General features: G+C 39.5%; 1 protein-coding gene across 8 annotated transcripts in view; it reads right to left on the reverse strand.

The window, feature by feature from the left end:
• SPATS2 (spermatogenesis associated serine rich 2) overlaps positions 1–22186 on the reverse strand; it is a 150359-nt gene that overhangs the window by 13572 nt on the left and 114601 nt on the right. For 7 of the 8 annotated variants that reach the window (XM_078336790.1, XM_078336785.1, XM_078336789.1 and 4 more), the window contains 4 exons: positions 21911–21960; positions 17424–17685; positions 15438–15614; positions 12898–13033 (listed from right to left, as the gene is read on the reverse strand). In XM_078336790.1, the coding sequence (XP_078192916.1) occupies positions 12898–13033; positions 15438–15614; positions 17424–17685; positions 21911–21960 (625 nt within the window). The remainder of the gene's footprint in view (positions 1–12897; positions 13034–15437; positions 15615–17423; positions 17686–21910; positions 21961–22186) is intronic. The other variant, XM_078336791.1, reaches the window with a different exon arrangement.

The following is a 22186-nucleotide window of genomic DNA, read 5'->3' on the forward strand; positions in this document are numbered from 1 at the left end:
CAAAAGATAGACATATAGTGTGCTAGTTTCTGAGAAACATTTAATAGTAATTAGGAAGGATGGAATTACGGATTTCTGGTAAGCTTTTTACAGAAAAAGAACATTAAATAGGCAATTAGAATTTGTTTCCACTGCAAATGTAAATCATTTACAGGCACAAAAAGCTTTTCCATGTTGTTATAAAAGAGCCCACAGCCTTCAGTGTATAAGGAGACAGTAGGTTATTCTCTAGTATTCAACCTCCGGATGCAAAGAATTTTCCTTACCATATCGGTTTTTGCTTTATGGTGGCAAAAAGAAAAAAAAATCTAGAATTTTAATACCTGCACAAACATGGAATGTTCCAACTTTCTTCAAATTTGGAGTTCATTCTCATTTCTCCTTTTGAAGGGGACTATAACTACAGGGCAAATAAAAGTTCCACTCTTGTTTCTGTTTGTAATCATACACACACACACACACACACACACACTCTCTCTCTCTCTCTCTCTCTCTCGCTCTCTCTCTCTCTCTCTCTCTCTCTCTCTCTCTCTCTCTCTGTTGTGCTCTCTAATTCAATTTAGCTCAGTACATAGTATTGTTAGCACAAAGTAGTTAATGTGGAGACTACAGTGTGAGATGTACAAAAATGTCTAAGGCAGGATCATTTCCTCAAGGAGCAAATCTTTTATAGGGAAGTGCCAGAGAACATAGATTTGATAATTGTTATGTATGATGTTAATAAACAGACTTGTAACTAAACAAATTTGGTTGGCATATTAATCCAAAAGCATCAAACTGGAGAGAAAATATGATTATTGTGGGGTAGCAATACTTTGCTAAGAAAGCATTTCCCAAACCTTGGCAATATTTTGCTCCAAGAACTCTAGCAGCATTGGAATACCTAAAAGACAAAACAAAAGCACAACTGAGACAGGAGCTGCCAGGCCTACAGTTTGACATTACCTCTCTTCTGTTGCCAAATCACCTTAAGATGCAGATACTGTGTCCATCAAATGACAAATCCTTTGTCTCTGACAAAGCTTGTAAAATATTTATTAAAAGACTACAGCAAACAAGCCTTTTGCAGCTTACAATCTTTATTATGAGAAGTAGAATGTCAGATGACACTTTTAGCAAGCTCTGCATCAACACAATCAGATTTTTTTGTGGCAATTTGTGCTAGTACATTGTGACAGCATTTTTTTTCCCTGTGAGAAGAATGACTAGTGTTTATTTAAATGAACTTTGTTTCTTGATTAACTTAGTGGTGATCACAAGAAATTTATAGGACAGTGCATGGAAAACCATATAACCCCTCCAGTCAAAAAAAAAATACTAGCTTATAATATATACATCTACCATGTACCCACAAAAATTAAAATAAAACTAAAATATATTAGCATATGTTTTCATGCTAAAAAACAGTGAAAAGCAGTATGAACTTCTGTTTCTTTTTGCTTGTTGCTTGTCATGTTGCCATCTATGGGTAACATCTAGTGAAAGGCCCTGTGATGTCAGCCCAGTGTTAAACAAAAGAATCTACTAGTTAACTGATGCTGATATAATTCTCAGAGAAAAGGTTGATAAACATTTATAATTTTCCATTAAAATTTCCACCTCTTTAAAATACGAAAATGAGCCAGGTGTGGTGGCTCATGCCTGTAATCCCAGCACTTTGGGAGGCCGAGGCGGGCAGATCACGAGGTCGAGAAATCGAGACCATCCTGGCCAACATGGTGAAACCCCATCACTAATAAAAATACAAAAATTAGCTGGGCGTGGTAGCATGTGCCTGCAGTCCCAGTTACTTGGGAGGCTGAGGTAGGAGAATCGCTTGAATCTAGGAGGCAGAGGTTGCAGTGAGCCATGATTGCACTACTACACTACAGCCTGGGCAACAGGAGCGAAACTCCATCTCTGAAAAAAAAAAAAAAAGGTTAAAATTTAATAGTAAATTTCTTATTAAAAGCACATCAGAAAAGGAAATTATATAATGGCATTATGGTTGTATAGAAGAATTACCTATTTTTAGGTCAGTTATGCTAAAGCATTTAGGGGTGACATGTCATCTACATCTGGAACTGCCAAATGGTTCCACCAAAATATTATACACACACAGAGAAAATACACTGTCACTGTACTATCCTTTCAACTTTTCTATATATCTGAAAGTTTTCATAATAAAAAATTAGTGAAATGTTGGCATCACAAAATAAATGGAGAAGGTGGGAAGAGGGCAAAGTGGAAAATAGGTTACATATAATGATAACACAGGCATTTTTTACAATTAAAAATAATCTACTGAAACACAACTTTTAACACACAAACTTAAGCTAAAGTTTTCCCATCTGTTTTTGAGTTAAACAGTGGTCCCAGTATGTATCTGTGGCCAAGAGGTTCAAAAGCACCTGTGGTGTGAGGTAATGGTTTTTAGATGCCAGAACAGTAAGCAATGAGTCCTTCCAGAGAGTGATAAAAGGCTGATTCAGACTCCTTATTACCTTGCTCACTCCAATACCTCAGGGTACTAAGCTTCTCTCAGGCTCTCATGAATGGAAGTTAGCCATAATAAGCATCAAGCATCTGGTAGACTGGATTATAAAATTGCTAATAAAATTCAGCTAAACATTGCTGGGACCCTGTTTGGGAAAACACTAGTTCTTATTAAGCCTGTGCCTTAGGCTGGGCGCGGTGGCTCAAGCCTGTAATCCCAGCACTTTGGGAGGCCGAGGCAGGCAGATCACGAGGTTGAGAGATCAAGACCACCCTGGCCAACATGGTGAAACCCTGTCTCTACTAAAAATACAAAAATTAGCTGGGCGTCGTGGCGTGCGCCTGTAGTCCCAGTTACTCGGGAGGCTGAGGCAGGAGAATTGCTTGAACCCGGGAGGCAGAGGGTGCAGTGAGTCGAGATTGTGCCACTGCACTCCAGCTTGGCGCCTGGTGACATAGTGAGACTCTGTCTCAAAAAAAAAAAGCCTGTGCCTTATTCAGTGTTGAGAATTTCCACATTCTTTCTCCAGTCATGAAACATAGATTTGGATGACTGCTCCCTGCTACTAAGGAAAAACACAGACTGGTAACTAAGTGTAAGTGTTCTATATTTCCTTCCTTCTTTTTCAGGACTTCTCACCATGTTCACACTTGCTCAACTTATTCTAAAGCTTTTTTTTTTTTTTTTTTTAAAGACGAAGTCTCATTCTGGATTGCAATGACATGATCTCAGCTCATGGCAACCTCTGCCTCCTCCTGGGTTCAAGTGATTCTCCTGCCTTAGCCTCTCGAGTAGCTGGGATTACAGACACACGGCACCACACCCAGCTAATTTTTATATTTTTAGTAGAGATGGGATTTTATCATGTTGTCAGGCTAGTCTCAATCTCCTGGCTTCAAGTGATCTGCCTGCCCAGGATTACAGGCATATGCCATTGCACCTAGCCAATTTATTCTAAAGCTTTTGCATAATGTAGTTGCTCAGAATAGTTGTTATTGCAGTATAATCATTCATATTTCTAACACATATTGTGTTTATCATTTGAAGAAAGCCCCTAATTAATATACAGGTAGCTAACATGCAGTTACAGACTCTAGCTCTTGCCTTCAATAATTCATTGGTACCAAAAATTGTTAATTATCATTTGTTTATGATTGTTGCATTGAAAAAATAATAATAAAATGGAAAACACAACTCTGACAATTCCACAGTTCAAGTATTTCAAAGGATAACACTCTAAACCATTCAATAATATTTTCAGAAAATATCTGTACTTGATTTTATTTGCTCAAAAGCTAGAATCTTTTCTTTTTCTTTTTTTTTTGAGACAGGGTCTCACTGTCACACAGGCTGGAGTATAGAGGCACCATCAAGACTCACTGCCAACCACTGCCTCCTGGGCTCAAGCAATCCTCCTGCCTCAGCCCCCTAAGTAGCTGGGACTACAAGTGTAAGCTACCACGCCCAGCTAATTTTTGTATCTTTTTTTTTTTTTTTTTTTGAGACGGAGTTTTGCTCTTGTTACCCAGGCTGGAGTGCAATGGCGCAATCTTGGCTCACAGCAACCTCTGCCTCCTGGGTTCAGGCAATTCTCCTGCCTCAGCCTCCTCAGTAGCTGGGATTACAGGCACACACCACCATGCCCAGCTAATTTTTTAAATATTTTTAGTAGAGATGGGGTTTCACCATGTTGACCAGGATGGTCTCGATCTCTTGACCTCGTGATCCACCCGCCTCGGCCTCCCAAAGTGCTGGGATTACAGGCTTGAGCCACCGCGCCCAGCCCTAATTTTTGTATCTTTTGTAGAGATAGAGGTTTCACCATGCTACCGAGGCTAGTCTCAAACTCCTAACCTCAAGCGATCCACCTGCATCAGCCTCCCATTAGTGCTTGGATTACAGGCATGAGCCGCTGTACCTGGATAATTTTTTTTTTTTTAAGACAGGGTCTTGTTCTGTCACCTATGCTGGAATGCAGTGGCATGATCATAGCTCACTGCATCCCTGACCTCCTGGACTCAAGCAATCCTCCTGCTCAGCCTCCTGAGTATTTGGGGTTAAAGGTACATGCCATCACACCTGGTTAATTTTTTTAAAAAATTTTGTAGACAGAGGGGTCTTACTATGTTGCTCAGGCTGGTCTTGAAGAATACCAGAATCACAAGACACTACAAGTTGTGACTTAAGATAATAGTGATTTAGGACTTTCTGAATCACAAAATCAAAAGCACATTGGATATTCAGATGGAATAATCTTATAGTTTTACTTAAGATTACTTAAAAAACACTTTCATAGGCTCAGTCTAAATCCCAGTTCTTTCCATTCTAACCTGTTTCATAATGACTAAGTTCCTTAGTACCTAAATTATCCTACATTGGGGTTTCTCTGTTACATAGCCTTTAAACTGAAGAGGAAATAATACAGATGTTCCTTGGCTTACAATTGGGTTATGTCCTAATAAATCCATTGTAAATTGAAAATATATATATATTTTTAGAGACAGGGTCTTGCTCTGTCACCCAGGGTGGGAGTACAGTGGCGTGATAATGGCTCACTGCAGCCTCCACTTCCTGGGCTCAAACGATCCTCTTGAGTAGCTGGACTATTGGCACATGTCATTGTACCAGCTAATTTTGTTACTTTATGTAGAGATGGGATCTCATTATGTTGCCTAGGCTGGTCTTAAACTCCTGGACTCAAGTAATCCTCCTGCCTTTGCCTCTGATATGGTTTGGCTGTGTCCCCACCCAAATCTCACATTCAATTGTAATAATCCCTACATGTCAAAGGTGGGGTCAGGTGAAGATAACTGAATCATGGGGTTGGTTTCTCCCACACTGTTCTTGTGGTAGTAAGTCTCACAAAATCTGATGGTTTTATAAATGGAGTTCCCCTGCAAAGCTCTCTTGGCTGCTGCCATGTAAGATGGGACTTTGCTCCTCCTTTGCCTTCAGCCATGATTGTGAGGTCTCCCCAGCTATGTGGAACAGTAAGTCAATTAAACCTCTTTCCTTTATAAATTACCCAGTTTCAGGTATGTCTTTATTAGCAGTGTGAGAACAGAAAAATACAGCCTCCCAAAGTGCTGGGATTACAGGCGTGTACAAACTGAAAATATCATGAGTTGATAATGCATTTAATATACCTAACCTATTGAACATCAAAGCTTAGCTTAGTCTACTTTAAACATGCTCAGAAAATTTACATTAGCCTGCAGTTGGGCAAAGTCATCTAACTTAAATGTCACCTACTTTATAATGAAATGTTGAATATCTGATGTAATTTATTAAACACTATACTGAAAATAAAAAACAAAATGGTTGTATGGGTACACAAAGTATGTTTCCAACTGAATGTGTATCACTTTTTACCATCATAAAGTAAAAAAATTGTTAAGTTGAACCATCATAAGTCAGGGACTGTCTGTAATGTGACATGTACCAACAGTTTCTAGAGTTGTCAAACTTTAGTGGGAGAAGTGAGCCACCAATGAGGTATGAGATGAAAATCATAGGTTAGTGAGTTTGAGCACACAAATTCAAATATTGGGTCTGCCACTTATGTCATGTTAAGCAAAATGCTTAACCTAAGACATATATTTATTATCAGTAAAACAATTAAAAATATCTACTTTGTAGAAAAGAAATCAAGATTTAAAAAATCAAATAATATAACATGTTCAACAAAATATTCTTCATATATTATTACAGGTTGAGCATTCCTAACCCAAAAATCCAAAATGCTTCAAAATCTGTAGTTTTCTGAGCACTGACATGACATTAAAAGAAAATGCTCACTGGAGCAGTTTAGATTTTGAATTTTTAGATTAGGGATGCTCAACTAGTTTCTGCGGACATTCCAAAATCTGAAAAAAAAAATAAAAAACCTAAAACATTTCTAGTCCTAAGCATTTCAGATAAGGGATACTCAACCTATAATTATTTTCACAGATGGTGAGAGTTAAATTATAAATTAAAAAAATTAAGAACCATGGCATCAAATACTAGTACAGAAATAAGATATCAATGTACCAACCTTTCAAAAACTGAGGAATGCTATGTACACTTTTGATAATACATATTACATTAACATATTCCTTTATTTCTATGTTTTTAAGATTTTTTGGAGATAATATTTTGGAGATAGTCTGGTTTCAGCATCTATATGTGGCCTTTAAACATAAGGACTTGAAAGCCTTTGGTAAGACTTTAACCTTTGAAAGACTTTGGTAAGCCTTTGGTAAGGCTTGATTTAACATCAAAAACAAGTTCTGGGCTGGGTGAGGTGGCCTGCAATTCCAGCACCTTGAGAAGCTGGGGCAGGAGGATTGCTTAAGCCTAGGAGTTCAAGCCCAGCCTGGGCAACATGGCAAAACCTCATCTCTACAAAAGATACACAAATTAGTTGGGTGTGGTGGCACGAACCTTGTAGCCCCAGCTACTCGAGAGACTGAGGTAGGAGGATCCCTTAAGCCTGGGGAGGTCAAGGCTGTAGTGAGATGTGATGGCACTACTATAGTCCAGTCTGGGTGACACAGTGAGACCCTGTCTAAAAGAAAAAAAAAAAAAAAGAAAAGAAAGAAAAGAAATGGCAGTAAAAAGACATAACTTTTCTAAGATCAATGAGGCATCAGGAAAAATTTCGATATCTTAACCATAAACCTACATGACTTTTTGTGATACATAATCTCAAATTTCTTGATAATCTTTTTCTCTTACCAATTTCTCTTTTATTTTTTATTTTTTGAGACGGAGTTTCGCTGTTGTTACCCAGACTGGAGTGCAATGGCACGATCTCGGCTCACCGCAACCTCCGCCTCCTGGGTTCAAACAATTCTCCTGCCTCAGCCTCTCGAGTATCTGGGACTACAGGTGCATACCACCATGCCCAGCTAATTTTTGTATTTTTAGTAGAGACAGGCTTTCACCTTGTTGACCAGGATGGTCTTGATCTCTTGACCTCGTGATCCACCCACCCCGGCCTCCCAAAGTGCTGGGATTATAGGCGTGAGCCACCACGCCCGGCCTACCTATTTCTCCTTTTAAAAAATACATTTTGACTTTCATAAAATTGAAACTTTTTATTTGAAAGAGAAGCTGAGTGTGTATCCTGTTGGCATTTTTCATCAACACATTATATGACTATCTTCCAAGGGAGTTTATATATTACAGCTTCATGTTCCACTCCATATCCTGCCTCCTTAATATCCTTAAACTTAAGTCAATTAACAGCTCCAACAATATAAAGTAGGCAAATATTATTAATTAACAAGAAAAGTAAACTTGGGTCTAGAGATGATTATTGCTAAATCACCAAGAAGAAATTTTAAGTTCTTTACATTAGAAAACTTCTGAATTTACCTTTCTACAGGTGTGTCAGTTTTTATTCAGCATCAAAGTGAAAGGAGTTATCTGTATAATTTCCCTAGTGCCCTGTAAGGGGCAATGTTAATTTTACTGCTGCAAATCTGTTAGAACTCTTTGCTTTTCTTTTATACTATAACCAACACAAAAATGGCTTTCTAAGTGACATTAACTCCAAGCTCTAGTTTGGTGCCAAATGGAGTTAGCTCACTTGCCAATCATGTCGTGAAGTAGCAGCTAAAAGGAACATTGAAATAAGGTGGTTTATAAACTCAATCAGCCACAGCAAAGGGCTTTATACTAGCAGAAAAGGGCAGGTAATCTCTTTCCTCAAGTTAAACTGACCTGGTTCTTATGCCAATTAATCAATCCTAAATACACAGTTCCAGGCAGGAAACCATTTCATTTGTTATTTATTGAAGGAGGCTCCTCCTGGCTGGGTTCCAAGTCAGCAGGAATTCACAAATCTCTCCCGGAACCGTGTTTCCTGGTTCAAGCTTGTTCTGAATGGAATCAGATCCTGTGGCTAAGTAATCAGTAAGCTGAACAATCATGGAGACCAGAGGCTTATCAAGGCAAAGTTGTGATGACTCAGTACACTTAGCTCTTTCTTTTTCTTTTTTTTTTTTGAGATGGAGTCTCACCCTGTCACCCAGGCTGGAATGCAATGGTCCATCTCAGCTTGCTGCAAACTCCACCTCCTGGGTTCAAGTGATTCTCCTGCCTCAGCCTCCTGAGTAGCTGGGATTACAGGAGTGTGCCACCACGCCTGGCTAATTTTTGTATCTTTACTAGAGATGGGGTTTCACCATGTTGGGCAGGCTGGTCTCAAATTCCTGGCCTCGTGATCTGCTTGCCTCGGCCTCCCAAAGTGCTGAGATTGCAGGCATGAGCCACTGTGCCCAGCCAGCTCTTTATTTTCTAAACAAGCCAACAATATCTTATATGATAACAATGCAGTAAAAGGGCATGTTGCTTCCTCCTAGAATTTCAGAAAAGGGAAAAATCAGTTACCTAGAAAAATTTCCAGAAGTTAGACCTTAATCTAAGGAGAGTTTGGAGAAATGGTGGAATATAGATAAATATGGAGGAATAAGAGAGCATTATCACAGGCTGGGAAAGTGGCATTTGAGACAATGAGTAATCTGGCAGGAGCAAAAATATGTGTCAAGAAAAACAGAAGACAGCTGGGTGCAGTGGCTCATGTCTGTAATCCCAGCATTTGGGAGGCCGCGACGAGAGGATTGCTTGAGCCCAGGAATTGGAGGCTAGCTTGGGCAATATGGCGAAACCCCATCTCTACAAAAAATTAAAAAATTAGTCAGGTTGTAGTGGTGCACGCTTGTAGTCCTAGCTACTCTGGAGGCTGAGGGTGGGAGGATGGCTTAAGCCCAGGAGACGGAGGTTGTAGTGAGCCATGATTGTGCCACTGCACTCCAGCCTGGGTGACAGAGCCAGACCCTGTCTCAAACAAACAAACAAACAAAAACAGAAGACATGACATTAAATTCCTAGCCATAAAACCTAAAAAGTGAAACTTAGAGTTCAGGACAAGGTGTGGGTAGACTACTAGATGAATTATCTAGCCCCAGAATAAGTTTTGGTTTTGATGATTTAACTTTTTAGAGGCTTTATTTCATCGTGATTAATTACCTCTCTGCAATTTCAGAGACCAGGAAGACTGAGGGGACCTACACTCTTCTCTCTTATGTGTTGTGGCAAAAGTGCCTAGACTAAGTTTGTGAACACAGACACAGTTGGGTATAACTTGAGGGAACAGTCTAAAGGCAGCAAGAAATCGATGGAGGGTTTTCAGGAAGAGTGCTGTAGGTTCTCTATTCATGAACACTTCCTGTCACATTTCAGATCTAGACAGTTATTAAAAATAAGTAGAATTAACAAGTTCAAAGTCCCAAAACATCAACCTAGCTGCTTGTCTTTCCATCATTTTAATATGGTCCTTAAGTCTTTTCTAGTTTCAAAAACATTCCTTATAAAATGTAAATACCTCCCACAAAGAAGCTAGAGTTTAAATACTAGTTAACACTGGCAGTGGCTCGCACCTGTAATCCCAGCGCTTTGGGAGGCTGAGGTGGGTGAATCACCTGAGGTCAGGAGTTCAAGACCACTTTTGCCAACATGGTAACCCTGTCTCTACTAAAAACATAAAAAAAATTAGCAGGGCATGGTGGTGCATGCCTGTCCCAGCTACTCAGGGAGGATGAGGCAGCAGAATCACTTGAACCTGAGAGGCGGAGGTTGCAGTGAGCCAGGATCATACCACTGCCCTCCAGCCTGGGCAACAAGAGACTCTGTCTCAAACAAAACAAAAGAAAAAACAAAAAAGTATCAGTTAATACCTTAATGTCTAACAGTTAAAACAGCTTCAGTGTTCCAGGAAACATTAGAATATTGCTATGGTTTGAATGTGACCCCCAAAGCTCACGTGTTGGAAACTTAATCCTCAATGTTACAGTGCTGAGAGGTGAGACCTTTAAGAGGTGATCAGGTTGGAAGGCTGAGGTGGGTGGATCATGAGGTCAAGAGATCAAGACCATCATGGCCAACGTGGTGAAACCTCGTCTCTACTAAAAAGACAAAAAATTAGCCAGACGTGGTGGCACATGCCTGTAATCCCAGCTACTTGGGAGGCTGAGTCAGGAGAATCGCCTGAACCCAGGAGGTAGAGGTTGTGAGCTGAGAATGCGTCACTGCACTCCAGCCTGAGCAACTAGAGTGAGACTCCGTTTCAAAAAAAAAAAAAAAAAGAGGTGATTAGGTCATGAGGGAAGAGTCCCACAAATAGATTAATGTTGTTATTGAGAGAGTGGGTTCATTACAAAACTGGGTTTGGCCGTCTCTGGCTCTCCCATGTGTGCTCCCTTGTCCTTCTGTCATCTGCCATGGGAGACAAGGTCCTTGTCAAGACGTGGGCCCCTTGACCTTAAGCTTCCCAGACTCCAAAACTATAAAAAACAAATCTCTATTCGTTATAAATGATCCAGCTTCAGGTATTTGTTATAGCAATGCAAAATAGACAAATATATTTCTCAACCATCAAAAGATTCTATAATAAAATATATTTCATAAAGACCATAGTGTAGCTTCCTCTTGTAATCCACAAGACACATTAGCATTGAAAAGGCTGAGGTCAATAGTAAAAAAAAAATTTTTTTTTTTTTTTGAGACAGTGTCTTGCTCTGTCACCCAGGCTGGGCTGCAATGGCGCAATCTTGGCTTACTGCAACTTCTGCTTCCGGGTTCAATTGATTCTCCTGCCTCAGCCTCCTGAGTAGCTGGGATTATAGGCGTGCACCACGCCTGGCTAATTTGTGTATTTTTAGTAGAAATGGGTTTTCACTACGTTGGTCAGGCTGGTCTCAAACTCCTGACCTTGTGATCCATGCCTTGGCCTTCCAAAGTGCTGGGATTACAGGTGTGAGCCACCATGCCCCACCCAGCAGTAACATTTTTAAAAGCATTTTCAAACCTCTTTAACCATCAAACCTGATTTTCCTCAGAAAACACTTATTAATATATTTTAAGAAATGAGTATTCTAGGTCAGCTGTGGTGTCTCACATCTATAATCCCAACACTTTGGAAGGCCAAGTCCAGTGGATCACCTGAGGTCAGGAGTTCGAGACCAGTCTGGCTAACATGGCAAAAACCAGTCTCTATTAAAAACACAAAAATTAGCAGGTCGTGGTAGCACACACCTGTTATCCCAGCTACTGGGGAGGCTGAGAAATGAGAATCACTTGAACCTGGGAGACAGAGGTTGCAGTGAGCAGAGGTTGCAGTGATCTGAGATTGCACCATTGCACTTCAGCCTGGGCGACAGAGTGAGACTCTGTCTCAAAAACAAACAAACAAAAAAAAGTATTCTACAGAATACAGTTTGAAAATCATGAAATCAAAAACAAATCTATAATTAATAAAAGGAAGGCCAAGTGTGGTGGCTCACACCTATAATTCTGGCACTTTAGGAAGCTGAGGCAGGCAGATCACTTGAGCCCAGGAGTTCAAGACTGGCCTGGGCAACACAGTGAGACCACATATCTATAAAATGTTAAAAAATTTTAAAATGAGGCTGGGTGCAGTGGCTCATGCCTGTAATCTGAGCACTTTGGGAGGCTGAGGTGGGTGGATCACGAGGTCAGGAATTCAAGACCAGCCTGTCCAATATGATAAAACCTCATCTCTACTAAAAAATACAAAAATTAGCCAGGCATGGTAGCGCACACCTATAGTCCCAGCTACTTGGGAAGCTGAGGCAGGAGAGTCACTTGAATCCGGGAGGCGCAGGTTGCAGTGAGCCAAGATCGTGCCACCCCAGCCTGGGTGACAGAGTAAGACTCTGTCTCAAAGAAAAAAAAAATGAGCCAAGTGTGGTGGTACATGCCTGTAGTCCCAGCAAACTTGGGAGGTTGAGGTGGGAGGATTGCGGGAAGAAATCTCTATTCATTATAAATTATCCAGCTTCAGGTATTTGCTATAGCAATGCAAGGAAGCTGAGGCTACAGTGAGATGTGATCATGCCACAGCGAGATGTGATCATAACACAGCGTTCCAGCCTGGGTGACAGAGCAACACCCTGTCTCAAATAATAATAATAATAATAAAAGAGTATAGAAGAGACCATTGGAGTGGCATACATTAAAAAGGATGAAAGAAGGTAGGAAAGCAAAGACAGATTTTTTTCTACTTTGTAATCTTGGTCAAAAACATCATGTCATTTGTTATAGAATCTTGGTTTAAAAGGAGACTTTAAAGTAAGAGTGTATGATCTACTCTATAATTACGTATCCCTTTCCAAACAATATTAACCTCTGGCCCATTTCTAGAGTGTTGTGATTTATCTGTACCATTCATTCTCACACTGTGACCAAAAGAAGTAGAAGAAAGCAGAAAGTTCAATATACCAAAGGATTATTAAGTCTCCCCTATTATGTAGAGTATTTAGTCATGAATGAAAGAACTTGGGGAATGGCTGACCATCTTTATATTTATAAATGGTCATTTTTATGCTATTGGTATCAAATGCAACTTAACTTACCAGCTTTCCAATTCAGCAAAGGCTTGTTTCATTTTCTTAATGGAAGCATCCATCTCTTCTTTAACTACAACTCGATACCGTGCAAGAGACACTGTGCAGCGCTGGAGGTCTTTCACAGATTTTTCAATATTGGAACCTTGGGGAAAAAAATCCAAAGACTAAAAAAATAATAATAACATAGGTAACTTAAAAGCTGGCTCTGAACACCTAAGCCAAATGTCATGTAGACTAAGAAACTTTCCTCAATAATCACCCTCCACAACAGGAAAAACATGTTTTTATAGATTTTGGGGGAAAAAAAGAATCCTGGTCAAGATGCAATAATAAGAATGGGCTTATCCTTCTACCTTAAACAACTAAAAACATACAAAGACAAAATATATGAAACAATGGTTTTCAGACAATATGTAACAGGTAGTACTCTTCCCTTGAGACAACAGAAACAAATGAAGTGAGGCCTATGATTGCCCCAACTTACTGCCTCAACAGTTCCTACGCTACAATGTAGAGAGGAGAACTGAAGGGACAAAGTTGAGAATTTGGAGACACCAAGATAGCTAAAATTCTAGGGCAGCGTGCTGGTGAGGAAAGAGCTACACATGAGGGAGCTGCATGGAAATTCACAGAGGATTCTGAGTGTAGATCAGAGCACAGGTATAAAGCAACTACCCAAGACCGGAAAGAGGACAGGCAAAAATAAAAACAAACCACACACACACACACACACACACACACAGACAACCAGGTAGAAAAATCCCCAGAGCTCACAAGGAATAGTTTGTGCTCATACCAGCCACAGTGGAAAAACCTCACAATACATGGCAGGCAGAGTAGTTGGAAGGATACTGCCTCAGCAATGGGGCAAAATTAGCTCTAAAGGCGACTCTAGTCCCACTTAAAAAGCTTAAAAGCAGCAGAAAAATATGACCTATAAGGAAGAGAAAAATCAATCACAGAAGCAGATGTGGAAATGACACAGATGACAGAATTGAGTAGAAAAGGACATCAAACAGCTATTATAATTAGATACCATATGTTCAAGAAGGTAGAGGAAAGCATAACCACGGTAAGGAGAGATATGAAAGACATCTAAAAAGGCCCCAACTGAAATTCTAGAGACAAAACAATGAATGAGATGAGAATATACTGCATAGAATTAACAGCAGAATAGAAACTGTTAACAAAAGATGAATACAGTTGAAGAGAGCAATTTTACAATATCTAAAATGAAATGAAACACAGACAGAAAAGACTTTAAAAAAGGCACCAAATTTTCAAAACTCCCTCAAAACCAGGATTTAATAAAATAGAATTCACCATGTGGACATTACAAAATTAAAACGTTCTCTCTGTATAGCACAGTTCGAAACCCTATATATATATGGGGAAGCCAGCTTTGTAGAAAAAGATGGACTACATTTACCTATTCAACACATTTTAACCAAGTTCAAAGAGTTTTTTTTTTTAATTTTTAAAGATTTCTATTTACCTTTCTATATTCACCAATTCCCAAATTATATATATAATTGATTGCTGGAAACATGGATCTAAAAAGTTTGTGACTATGCCAAGATATGCATTTTCAATTTTTTTATTTACATTCTTCCTCATCTCAACTTGATTTTTTTTATAGAATCTACCTAAAAGCTTTCAAGCCTTGTGCCTATATATATATGTTTATGTATGTATGTATGGGTACATATATATGTATGTATATACACACACTTTTTAATTTTTGCTTGATTGGATAGTCTTAGCCTTGCTGATCTGCAGCAGGCTGAGGGCTACTGGAAAAATGAAAAAGGGGAACTTGCCTAATTAAAATTTGACTCACGTGTAATAAATAATTCCATAAAGAGCTACTGATTCCAAGTGTCCTTTACATTTCTATGTTTCATTTGTTCAGTGGAGTGGACCACCATGCTTAGATGTATGAAACTCAGATGTATGAAACACAGGCTATTATCTCTGTCTGCTGAATTACTATTTATTTAAATGATTATTGTAGTTTTTTGTTTTTTAAGCAAAGAGCTATGACCACCAGTCAATGCCACATACTTACTTAAGAGAAAATGATCTTACTTAAACCTAGAGTCTGTCAGAAGACTCTAGCTCAGTAAGAACATAAAGTTATGAAGAGGAGTGGAAATATTTCTTTAAAATGTTAATGTCAGAGAAGGTAGAGCTTTCACTTGTTGCATCAACCAGGATATAAAAACGAAATAGCACAAAAACATTGCAGTAAAGCAAATAAAGAAACAGGTTAATGTCAGCAGATAAGTCATCCTGGCAGTAGAGTTTGGCTTTAATTCACAAAAAGGTTCCCTGTTGTTATAAGATTGTACGGCATTTAAACTACTTTCAGACTCCAACTGTGTACACAAAGGTAGGGGAAAGACTGAGTAGTCACTGTCTGGAAAATGGAAAAAGTATTAACTGATGGCTTTCTGAAACCTTATTTATGGGAACAGAGATAATTTGCCCTCTTTAGCCAAAACACAGATTTTTCATTTTCTCTCACAGGTGGGCCTCTGACTTACTTAGCTTTTTATTGGTGGAGAGAGGAACATCTTCCATCCCTATATTTGAAAACTGAGTTTCTGTGGGAAGTCTTGAGAGAGATTTGGCAGCATTCCTGGGTTGCTGAGAATTCTGAATAGAGTGCATAGTCAAAGACTTGGTCTCAAAATCAGAGACACCATTCTGCAGCACGGATCCTGTCCAAGAAAGAGGACAGCACTTTAGAACACAATTTAGGGGTAAACCAATCATTCTTTTTTTTTTTTTTTTTTTTTTGAGACGGAGTTTTGCTCTTGTTACCCAGTCTGGAGTGCAATGGCGCGATCTCGGCTCACCACAACCTCCGCCTCCTGGGTTCAGGCAATTCTCCTGCCTCAGCCTCCTGAGTAGCTGGGATTACAAGGCACGCGCCACCATGCCCAGCTAATTTTTTGTATTTTTAGTAGAGACGTGGTTTCACCATGTTGACCAGGATGGTCTCGATCTCTTGACCTCGTGATCCTCCCGTCTCAGCCTCCCTAAGTGCTGGGATTACAGGCTTGAGCCACCGCGCCCGGCCACCAATCATTCTTAAGTACACAAAGAAAACAGGTAAAAATGTTTGAAGCAATACCATGCCTCTTAAAAGGCTGTGAACAAAATCAACTGAAAAAATAGAACAAAGATCAGAATCAGCTGGGTATGGCTATCAGCAGCTTCTGGTTTAGGCCTAAGTGGCATCCTGAATAAAGAGAAGAGTCTGTGGTAACATCTTTAGATAGGGAGCTCAAACCCTGTAGCTCTGTTGCTTCTTTGTAGCTTGGTAGTTTCTTTGTAACTCTGGCACAAGGAATCAAAGAAAGTCAGTATCACCAACTTCTCCAAACCTCCATGTTGAGAAAGAAAAGAGTTTTACACTCTCTTGAGGAAAGAATTTAAAAGCTTTAGGGGCCAGGCATGGTGGCTCACACCTGTAATCCCAGCTATTCAGGAGGCTGAGGCAGGAGGATCACTTGAGCCCAGGAGTTTAAGAGCAGCTTGGGCAACATAGAGAGACCAGGTCTCACTCAAAAAAAAAAAAAAAAAAAAAAAAAAGGCTTTAGGGGATAGAAGCGTAACAAATTAGGAAGAGTTAGGAATGAGAGGAAACCTAGCTCAGAAAAAGATGGCTATTGTTGGTTTATGTCAGTGCAATGCTTTTCTCTTAAGTCTTTTCTTGTGTATGTGTGTATACTAATCAATAAAAGAACACCAAAGAGCACAGCATAAATCTTACATTGGCATTACACTTCTAAAAAGCCAGGAGCAGAAGGGCAGGGGAATTGGATTAACAAGTAATTTTTTAAAAAAGAGAAATTTCCAGTATCTTACTAACTCTCAAAAAAATGGTAAACACATGTACAAGATATGTGAATTTACAACACTAATCATAATTCTTCACTAGAAAAAAATGTTAGACTATAAAAACCAACAGCCTAGTTCTCACAAAAGCTGAAATTATCATTATTCTATTTCTCACTGTGTTGGGTCTTAGAATAATAATATCAACACCATCATCTTCCTTAATAAGTCCACAATTTTTAAAAAACAACTTAAAGTCACCTTCTTAGTCTCTAAAGTATTTTTCCACTATTAACCCATTTATGCTGCAATTTTTTGAATTTTTGCATGAGAGAAAAATCAGACTTTGACAATGACCTTGAGCAATAGGATCTGAGTAATTCCCACATGCTTAGTGTTCCAATAATGGAACACTAGGCATAAGTAGGTTAAGTTAGATGATTTCCACAAGACTGAGTTAGACTAGAGTTAAAATATAATGGAACAACAATTATATTTTTTCTAGGCCTTTGATAATTATAAAATGTGACAGACAAAAATTTAACAAAAACCAGAAAGTAAAAAGACTAACCAGCAAGAACCGGATTAAAAAAAAGACTAACTCGATTAATTGATTGCGTTCTTAACAAAGAGACCCCTGTTTTTCAACCGAACGCAACTTTTCCAAAACCTGTTAATAAACTCACCTGTTCTATCCAGTGCATCTGGCATGGCAGACTCGGGATCCTCCAATTCTCTAGCATCTATTGAAAGTGTCTCCAAACCTTCACTGAGTGATTCCACAGACTCAGTGTCATTGATGGCACCATCAACATGGTAGCCATTCATACCACCTTTCTCTGAGGAAGGCGCAGACTGTTCCTCTTGAATGGAAACTATTTTACTGGAATCTGGGATACTGTTACTTGGTTCTGTGGCAGGTTTCGGTTTGTTTTTCTTCTTTTTCTTCTAAAGTTATTAAGAATTTGAAAAAAAAAGAGAAAGAAAGAAAGAAAGAAAAAAAAGATTCCCCCACAACCTAGAAAGGTAACTCTAGCTACCCAAAGTAACCAATGTTACCAATTTCTTGTATGTTCTTTCAGAAATTTAACATTATCACACATCCTGAACTACTGCCTAAAATAAAATTTTACTATGTAAAATCCTATACTTGAGAGAAGCTCAAACACAAATATGAAACGTTTCTTCATGATGAAACATAACTTAAGAAAAGTCAGGCCAGGCGCGGTGGCTCACGCCTGTAATCCTAGCACTTTGGGAGGCCGAGGTGGGTGGATCACCTGAGGTCAGGAGTTCAAGACCAGCCTGGCCATTATAGTGAAACCCCATCTTTTAAAAAAAAAAAAAAGAAAAGTCAAAAGATAAATTACAAAATGTGAAAAAACTTTGTGCAGCTTATAGTCAAAGAACTAAATATATACAGAGTTCTAACAAAAAGCAATCCAATAGAAAAAAATAGTATAAGCTGTAAGCATATGGAATGATATGCAACATTCATTAGACTGATCAGTCTAATAAGATATATATACATATATTAAAACTGCACTCCAATGATCATTTTCATCTATTAGATTAGCAAAGGTCAAAAAGTATGTTAACGCTGTAGAACTGACAAGGTTGGGGGTATATATTACTTCTGGGAGTGTAAAGTGGTATTCTCCATGGCAATCTAATGCTTATCAAAATTACAAATGCACATACCCTTTGACTAACAATTCTACTTCTAGGAATGTATTCAAGATGAGACTAACATACATGCAAAATGATTTCAATATATACACAAGATTATTCGTTGCAGTATCACTATTAACAGCACAGGATTAGAAACCCAAATGTTGGTCAATAGGGGACTACTTAAATAAGGTATGGCACATCCAAACAGCAGGATGTGTTACTGGAATCTGGGATGTGTTCACAAAAACAAGAAAGCTCTTTATATATTGAGACCTGAAATAAGCTCCAAAATATATTTCATGAAAAAAGGAGCAGGCAAAAGGAGAACAGATATTTTTATTTACTTATATATACATAAAATATATTGAAAGATACATAAGAAATTGAAAATGCTGTTTGTCTCAGAGGTGGAGAACCAAATGGCTGGGGAACAGGAATGGGATGTTTCAGTGTATTGGCCGGGGGCAGCGGCTAACACCTGTAATCCCAGCACTTTGGGTGGCCAAGGCAGGCAGATCACCTGAGGTCAGGAGTTCAAAACCAGCCTGGCCAACATGATGAAACCCCATCTCTAATAAAAATACAAAAATCGAGCCAGGTGTATGGTGGCTCATGCCTGTAATCCAAGCACTTTGGAGGCCAAGGCAGGTGGATCACCTGAGGTCGGGAGTTCAAGACCAGCCTGACCAACATGGTGAAACCCCGTCTTAAAAAAAAAAAAAAAGTCAGCCAGATGTGGTGACGCATGCCTATAAACCCACCTATTTGGGAAGTCGAGGCAGGAGAATCGCTTGAACCTGGGAGGTAGAGGATGCAGTGAGCTGAGCTCGCACCACTGCACTCCAGCCTGGGCAACAGAATGAGACACCGTCTCAAAAAAAAAAGATGTCTCAGTGTATTAACTCTTGTACTCTGAATTTTGAGCCATGGAGTATATTACATAGGCAAATAGTAAAATTAAAATTAAAACAAAAGTCTTTTACCTTTTGTTTTGCCAAACTCGTAGCTCCACTGGCAATACTTAATTCTATTCCTAAAGCTAGACTGGTAATTGAATACGTTTTTCCCCAAATCCTTTCTGTGGCCCTCTCCAGCAGGAACATGACTGAACTCTAGATAAACTTCTCTCCTCCACACAGCTTTCCTTTTCTTAAATATTTTCCCCCATGTGAACTGGCTATGTTTTCATATCCTTGTGCCACATAATAACTATCCACTCAGAGTCCACATCCTATTGGAATAATCCCAACTGTTAAGTGGACTGGATGGGATCTGGGCATTTGGGACTGCCAAACTGAAGTCGTATTTCTTTCTCCAAATTTTAAGAAATGCCTGTGTCTCCAACACATCATCTTCCAGCTCCATGCACATTTTATATCACTAATAACTTATAATCCTGGGCTAATAAGAAACTGGTGTTGGCCAGGCACGGTGGTTCACACCTGCAATCCTAGCACTTTGGGAGGCTGAGGTGGGCAGATCACTTGAGGTCAGGTGTTCGAGACCAGCCTAGCCAACATGGTGAAACACCATCTCTACTAAAAAAATACAAAAATTAGCCAGGTGTGGTGGCACATGCCTGTAGTCCCAGCTACGTGGGAGGCTGAGGAATGAGAATCACTTGAACCCAGGAGGCAGAGGCTGCAGTGAGCTGAGATCACGCCATTGCACTCCAGCCTGGGCAACAGAGGGAAACTCTATTTCAAAAAAAAAAAAAAGAAAGAAAAAAACTGGTAGGACACTCACAGTTATCTGTGTAGGTTGAAAGCAGTGGGAAGAAGTTAAACAAATATTTAAAGCTACAGGTATAAAGAACTTCAGGAGAATCTGTGTTAGTATTAGGTAATCCTTGGAAAAAATTCTCAACGGTCACTGAGGCCAAGCCTGGTTTTTGGTCAAGATCTGACAGAACTCCTAAAAAGTGATATGAGTCATCTTAAGCATTTCAGAACTTCAGCACTAAACTTAATAAAGAAAAGAATACCCCAAACAGATTTCACAGAGATACCTGATTAAAATACATACTTCAAGCCTTTCCTAAAGGGGTTACCTTTAGGTACAGAGCTGTGGGAAGAATTCTGAGACCAGCTGGTATCCTTTGGGAAAAACATCTGATTTTAAGTAGATAAGGAGCAATGAACGAGAACTAATATGTTAGGCATTGTAGTACGTACTTGTATTTATTAGAACTATTTTTCCGGCTGGGTGCGATGGCCCACACCTGTAATCCCAGCACTTTGGGAGGCTGAGGTGGGTGGATAACAAGGTTAGGAGATTGAGACCATCCTGGCCAACATGGTGAAACCCTGTCTCTATTAAAAATACAAAAAAATTAGCTGGATGTGGTGGCACGTGCCTGTAATCCCAGCTACACAGGAGGCTGAGGCAGGAGAATAGCTTGAACCAGGGAGTCAGAGATTGCAGTGAGCCAAGATTGTGCCACTACACTCTAGCCTGGTGACAGAGGTAGACTCTATCTCAAAAAAACAAACAAACAAATAAACAATTTTCTCTTTTAGAGATGAGCAAACTAAGGTACACAAATGTTAAGCAATATCAGTCATGATGCCAGTAGATAGTACAACAGCGTAGGAATCCAGTTCTGACTGACCCCGCAGCCCGAGTGCCTTCTACCTCCCAAAGTGGAACATCAGACCCCTTTTGCAAGGCACCTAGTAGCTTTTTTTTTTTGAGATCGGGTCTCATCATGTTGCCCAGGCTGGTCTTGAACTCCTGGGCTCAAGTGATCCTCCCACCTCAGCCTCCCAAAGTGCTGGGATTACAGGCATGAGCCACTCTGCCTGGCCAGCATCTAATAGCTTTATGTCAAACTTCATTAATATCAGGACTACAACTCAGTTGTCTGACCAAAAATCTGAACTGTATTAACTGATTTATGATGTGAATATGGTTGAAAACCATTCAATTCAATTGCTTTCTCTTGCTTTCCTTGCTCTTTTTCACCCCTAATAACCGTACCATGGTAAAGTCATTCTGTTTCCTGCCTTAAATCACATTGAGAGGACTGTGTGGTACTCTGTAAGACACAGCTATGTTTCAGTGTCAAAGAAGTTTTTTTTTTTTGAGATGGAGTCTCACTCTGTCACCCAGGCTGGAGTGCAATGGCTCGATGTCAGCTCACTGCAACCTCTGCCTCCTGGGTTCAAGCTATTCTCCTGCCTCACCCTCCTGAGTAACTAGGATTACAGGCATGCACCACCACACCTGGGTAATTTTTTCTATTTTTTAGTAGAGACAGGGCTTCACCATGTTGGCCAGACTGGTCTTGAACCCCTGACCTCAAGTGATTCACCCGCCTCGGCCTCCCAAAGTGTTGGGATTCGAGGTGTGAGCCACTGTGCCTGGCCAAAGAAGAAATTTTTTAACCAGGTAAACTGAAGCTATGTTTGTAAACCTTTTCTTTCAAATATTTTTGCAAAGCCTAAATTTTCAAAAATAATACAAACATCATCATGCTTTTAAATGTAATTCATTTTACCTTTTTCTTGCCTGTTACTGTCCATTCTTTGAGTACTTCACTGGCACTACCTGTAAGAGAAACCAATTACAGATTTTTTTTTCTCCTGCCACACACACAGTAGTCAAGCAGGAGTCAGTGTCCTCCCACTTTGTAATTGCTGGAGAATTTACAAAGCTCCTAACAGGAAAAGTTAAGGATCAGGTCTAAAGTAATAATAATGAGATAATCATGCCATTCTTCCCTTTGAAATAACTGCCTACTAAGACCTCTCTTCTCCAAGTAATTTCCTCAGTA

This window comes from Callithrix jacchus, chromosome 9 (assembly GCF_049354715.1).
Source record: "Callithrix jacchus isolate 240 chromosome 9, calJac240_pri, whole genome shotgun sequence".
Lineage (NCBI taxonomy): Eukaryota > Metazoa > Chordata > Mammalia > Primates > Cebidae > Callithrix > Callithrix jacchus.